Below are 6,427 nucleotides of genomic sequence, written 5' to 3'. Positions count from 1 at the left end.
TCCCTACACAAGCAGTTACTAATTCTACACACAATATATACATATATATATATATATATTATGTAAAACCTTAAACAAAACCAAAATCATGATGGTCTATGAGTAGTACTCCCATTACTATTGCTTTGTCCATTAGTAGTACGCAGTAGTCGTAGTAGCATTATTTGTGCCACCACCACCACTTCTCTTCCTCCCCAACTGCCTAAGCTGAAGCTGAAGCATACACGTGGCTGCCAAAAACTCCACGCACTGCAAAGGACTAAGCTCATCCAACACTCCTTTGAGTGTCTTGAGCCTCACGCAATCCGCCGCCTTCATCACCCTCTCCAGCCCCACAAACATCCCTTTCAGCGCCGCCTCCACCAGCACTTCCTCCGCCGCTTCTCCGCCGCCTCCGCCTCTGCTTGCCAGCCTGGCAAGCTCGACCATCCTCCGGTCGGCCATGGCCACCTGCTGCCTCTCCATTTCTCTCTCCACTTTTTCCTCCTCCAGCCTTATCTTCAGCCTCAGCTTCTCCACCGTCTTCACCTGCTGCTCCGTCAGGCCCCTCAGCGTCGTCGCGCTGCCGCTCTTTCTCAGTGACTCCACCAGGCGGAAAACGGTCGAAGGCTTCCACCCGGTCACCCATTGGTACGCATTCTCCAGCGGGCTCAGCCACACCGGCGAGAAGAACGCCAGCACGTCCTCGTGCGCCGCCGCCCATTTCGCCGTGTAGTACGCTTTCACATGGGTTGTCACTCTAGCGACCAGCGCTTGCAACTGATCCGAGTCGTTGTTCGTCGTTTTGGAGACTTGAACTAGTTGCTGTAGGAGTTCTTCTAGCTGAGAAACCCACTTCTCGAAGAAGTCGGAGAACGTCTCTTCCACTTTGGTCTTCATGGTTTGGTTCTTTTGATGTTGATGGATGGATATTTATGGAGGAAAAAAATATTAGAATTGTTGGGTTAATATAGTGGGAAGAAGTGGAAAATGGGATCTGGTGAGAGAGAGAGAGAAAAAGAGAGAGAAGGGGAGTTTGTGGCCACGTGGAATAAGGAGAGAGAGCCACGATGCGAGTGGGGTGGCCAGTTTGGGAAGTGCGTGGCTCATGCATGGCTTACGCGCAACGAGCAACTACTTGTGGGTTTCAAGCGCTATTTTTGACGCTTTGCAAAATGGGATCATATGAATATGAATGAGCGATTGATGGATGGATAAATTGATTATGGTCAACGCTCTTTCTTTGATACTTCTTTTCTTTTTCTTTTTTGGGTGCTCACTGCTCAGTAAATAATAATATTAATAACGTAAGTTTTGAATTGAATGAAGAAAATACACATTGGCCTTTTGACGGGCTGAAGAGTCATAGAGCAGCCAGCTTGTACATGACATCCTGTGTACGGGATTTTATTGAGACGTGTCAGTTTGGGTCTTAATCTTGATTCGACGTGGAAGATGTTTAGCTTTCGCTTGTTTAATTGTGTTTCTAAGGTCCCACGACACTAATGTCTTGCATAACAACCCTTCGCCTGATTTTGACTCATCCAGATCTTTGGATTGGTAGCAGCTGCCAGCTAGCTGATCCCACATTTCCAACAATATCAAAGCTTATTTAGGGCCATTTTATATAAGTTCAATTCAAGATTTTTTATTATGACTTTTAAAATTTAAATTTTTAAAAGAAAAAAATACTGTAACAAAATTAAAATTATGAATTTATACTGTAGGAGAATTCATATACCAAACATTACTTTATTGTTCATCAGCTTGCTTTTTGCTTTCAAATATTTCTATTCTTGTGTTATTTACTTTGTTCATGAATACCTTGGACGAGAAATAAGATTTTAAGTTTAACAAGTGACTCCTATATGTGTGTGTGTGTTTTGTTAATGCAAATCTAGAGTCGTATGAGGACATACGGCTACTATTCGGCATTCGGTATTCAGTATATATGTGCGTGCGGGTGTGTTCGTTTGTACATGCACGGTTTTCAGCAATCGTGTAAAAAATCCAACATAACAAAAGTGTACAATTAGTTCACATGAAAAGGAAGAGAAAGTTAAGATTCACTTTTCAATCTAATAATACGTGTTTAGTTATAAAATTAATAATGAGAGATAGTAGATCTCACAATATAAGAGACGAGAAAAAAAAATGTCAATTTTTATATCCTTTTAGAATTGATTACCCTCTTAAGGGGACTTAATTTCAAATTTACTTATCTGTTCTAGCCTTTTCAAATCCTTGCTCGTATTTGTAAAGATCAAGTGCTTAAAAGAGTAAAAATGTAAATGAGTTAACATTCATACAAACAAAATTGGTAAGTACTTACCCAAAAAAAAAAAAAAAAGGCGAGTGCCACAACAAAAAACACATTTGACGACATCTAAAATGTCTCATGACATATGCTTAGGTAGAGAGGTATAAAAGGGGTGTTGTCAAACGTTTAAATTTTTGACAATATGTATTTTGAATGTCGTCTTAAAAGTCACTTTCTTAGAAAAGAGGTACGCTTTCTTCGTTGCTAGTAAACTGAAATGAGGTAACGTATCATTAAAACTATATGTGCATGTTAATTAGTACTTTTTTTCTAAAGCAAAAAAAACAAAAAAAAGATCTGATGGTGCACTTCATGTGTCCTACCTCCTTCAGTTATAGCAACAATTTCGGGTAGTATGGAATATGTGAAAAGGGCATGAACTAGTCTCACTAACTATCCACCCAATTTTCAATCCACCCACCTATGGTGTGGCTCACAGGGGCCACTTAATTTATTCTAAAAGGGTTAGGCAACCTTTTGTGCGGGCGGGAATGGAAATTTGAATCATAAATGGATGGGTAGAGGAGACCTAATAAAGGCATCCTTACCACTACACCATGACTCTCGGTGTCGTGCATGTTTAGTACTTTGAACAAGCAGAAAATCTCTCTGCCGTCGGATTTATGACTCTCGACATGTGTGGGTGGTCAAGCAGCAGTAGCAGCTGCAGCCTCTGCTGATTTTAAACCTCGTCAGTAGATTGAATCCTAAATGAGCCATAGAAAGAAGAAGCTATTATAAATCGCAGCTCTCCCAAGAATCTTTTGACTATAAATGGTTCCAAAAATAAAATAAAAAAATCCTTTTTTTAAACCTTGGTCCCTTTTTTTTGTGACGGATTTTTAAATAGTCTTGCAGTACAAGGATCAGGAAACATTAGTAATTAAACAAGTAATTAACGTACGTGTGTTCTATAAACATAAGGGGGCACAATTAATGTTCAAAACAGAAAAGAGAAATAGTTAATCGTGCGCAAACCTGAGGCCTAGATAAGCATAATTTTATCGGGCTTGGTTGGCAATAGTTTGGTATCATCTATGATCTTATATTCCACAATCATGACTATCCTATGGTATCTTGTTACGGTTTAGTACACATACCTAAAATTCTTATACCTTAGAAGTTATACGTATTTCGTATACAGCTACCAGGAGGCAGCTTTTATTGGGAATCAAATGGGCAAGCTTGAATTTATCTCAGCAAAAAAGAAAGAACTTTATATTCATTAGCAATGAGTTGGCAATTCAGTTGCAAGACTAGCCCTTGCCACCATAACCAACGAATTGAAAGTGTACGGGTTTGAATTTTTACCATTTATTTTTAATTCATAACCTTTCTAGTTAAATAATTACATTAACAAAAGAATATTTATCAAGAGTAAGAAATAAATATCCAGACACATGTACTCTCAAAGATAAATTGTCTACTTTTTCATGAATCATATATATCCATCTCGCAGTTTCCTCAGCCCATTAATATACAGCTTGTAAATTCAATTTGGTTAAGGACCCCAAATTTTACACCAAATTCAATTGAGCAAATTACATAATTTATCGTTAAGAGTACATAAGTCTAAATTTTCTCTTTATTCTTGATTAATATCTTTTTCTAGTGCAGTTATTTGAGTAAAAAGGTTTTAATCAAGAGTAAGAGATAAAAACTTTAGCTTATGTAGTTTTAAAGTCATTTGTCTCATTTTCCCAATTCAATTATGTTATTGACTTTTAAAACATCTTAAAAAGTTTTTTTTTTTCCTTTTCCTAAGGACATCTTAAAATGATTCTGATCCATGTTGTTATGTTAAAAGTAGTCCTTTTATCGACTCTATGTTAACGGTGATGAAAGTCACCACCTGACTCGTAACCATTTAACACTTAAAATTATTGAAGTGGTTTAAATGTCTTTAGGTCCTATCAAACGTTAAAACACACATATTTAAGGTATATTGTACGTTTGCCTCCTATATTCATAGGGTTTTTAGCAACGTACCTTTTAAATTTTTTAATTTTGATAATTTATCTCTCAATATGTAAAATTATTACAGTGAGCCTCTTTTTACTAATTTAATGAGAAGAGAGTTGGAAAATTAAAAGATTTCTATTGCAGTTTTAATGAGGTCGACATTGAAATTATTCATTGAATTTTCTTTTTCGTCACTAACTTAATATAATCATTATCAAGCGCGACAGAATACAATATTTTTACAAATTAAAAGAGTAAATTATCAATATTAGAAGTTCGTTGTTAAAATCATATATACAAGTTCAGAGGATAAATATGTACAAAATACCTTATTTTTATAATGAAAAACGATCTTAACACTCGCACCAATAGAAATATATCAGTAGCAAAATAGTATACCTTTCTTCAATCAATATTAATCTCCCCTGAAAGCCACAAAGATGTGCATCTTATCTTCACTTAAAATGTTTCATGAGCGATCTAGTCCGTCCCATTTTGAATGAAGATGTAACGGAACTATTGTTGACTCACAAAAATAGATCGGAGTCAATTTTAAGAGGTTTTAAAGACCAAGGATATTCAATATTCAGCAAAAACACCAAGGATATTCAAAGTAAAAATTTAAGGAGACTATTTTTCGGATTACCAAAGCCCCTTAAGCACATAGATCCACACGTACGTCAGAGCAATATTATTTCTGGTAATGGAAGTAAGAAATTGCTGAATTAGGTATTGTTATAACATTACAACGTCAAGTTACAAATATTTAACAACCCATCTTATCAAAAAACAACTGAGCAATAAGAATTAGATGATGACATTGTCCCGAAGACAAACATATATAAAACCCAACAAATTTCTTCCTAAGAGCGTAAAAAGTAATTAATAATAATTAACTAAAAACAGAGCGAATCGATATATTAATTAGGATTATTCTTACTGATGTTTCTAAATTTTGAGGTCATTTTTAGTTTTCTCTTTAAACTTTAAAAATTTTCACTTTGCTTCATAAATTTTTAATTATTCTCATTTAACTCTTTTTTGTTATAATTTCTGTTAAAATTAGACAGAAAATGAGAGGATTAAGTGTGGTCATGTGGTTTTTATTTATTTATTTTAACAGAAATATCATGTGACTGCGTTATTCTCTTTTTTTTATCTGTTTTTAACAGAAATTATAGTAGAAGGGGTTAAGTAGAAACAATTTAAAATTTAAAGAGTAAAATGAGAGTTTTCAAAGTTTAAAAAATAATTGAGAATAACCTTAAAATTTAGTGGGCATCAGTGATAATAATTCTATTAATTAACTTTGGAAACTAAAATGAACTTTCGTTTTGAAGGAAGCCCACAGTTAAATATAGAGAAAAATAAGATAAAAAATGGAGATATTAATTTTAAGAGTGTATGAATCTAGATTTTTACTTTTTATTTTTGATAAATATTATTTTATTAGTATAATTATTTAACAAAAAAAGTTATAAATTAAAAAATAAAAATCTTAATTTATATATTTTTAAGATAGTATTTGTGAAGATTATACCAGAAACAAACTTCCTCCGGCTCGAAGGCAGTTTTCTTTTCAACTCTTTAAACTAGGTCGTCTGCAAAGAACACGTGTGCTTTTCATGCATGCAAAGTAACTGTTGACCAATGCAACTGCAACACAAAATATTATTTTCTTCTCCCGGATGAATAATTCTCACTGAGCAAACAATAAACGAATAAAGAAACAAATAAAAAGAAATGTGTGTGATGATTGTGTGCCATGTCACGACTGCCTTTACGTGTATATATGAGTACTGTAACATGACTGTTTTATGTTGGAGGGAAATGCAATTAATAAACCCTAAATATCATAGTGTATATATGATTTATGATATAATCAACAGAAAAGAAAAAGTCAAAGACATGTCATAATTTCTGGGGGACAATAAAATTTTAAAATTTAAAGGATAAGATGATGCAAGTGATAAAATTAAGGAGAAATTTATAAAATTTATCCTAATATGTTTGGCTTAAAACGTTGACCATGTCTTTTGGAAATCAACACTGCTGAACAGAGTTTACGACACACCGAAATAAGTTGGTGTCCCTGTTCAAAATCTTTGGCAGCAAACAGGAAAAAAATCGCTTCAAAATCTCATGTTATAAATAATCATGAATAAT

The 6,427-nt window shown here is 34.5% G+C and overlaps 1 protein-coding gene across 1 annotated transcript; it reads right to left on the bottom strand.

Moving 5' to 3' along the window:
• Window positions 1–132: 132 nt before the first annotated feature.
• Window positions 133–879, bottom strand: LOC21389753 (protein DOG1-like 4). Its single transcript, XM_010091397.1, has one exon. It carries the CDS (start codon window positions 877–879, stop codon window positions 133–135), a length of 747 nt encoding a protein of 248 aa, XP_010089699.1.
• Window positions 880–6,427: the final 5,548 nt, after the last annotated feature.

This window comes from Morus notabilis, unplaced genomic scaffold (genome assembly GCF_000414095.1).
Source record: "Morus notabilis unplaced genomic scaffold, ASM41409v2 Scaffold346, whole genome shotgun sequence".
In the NCBI taxonomy this organism is placed as follows: Eukaryota; Viridiplantae; Streptophyta; class Magnoliopsida; order Rosales; family Moraceae; genus Morus; species Morus notabilis.
This window is presented reverse-complemented; position numbering and strand designations above follow the sequence as displayed.

What these genes read in the sequence shown, in the direction of transcription:
- LOC21389753 (XM_010091397.1), bottom strand. Translation starts at nt 879, where the DNA reads ATGAAGACCAAAGTGGAAGAGACGTTCTCCGACTTCTTCGAGAAGTGG.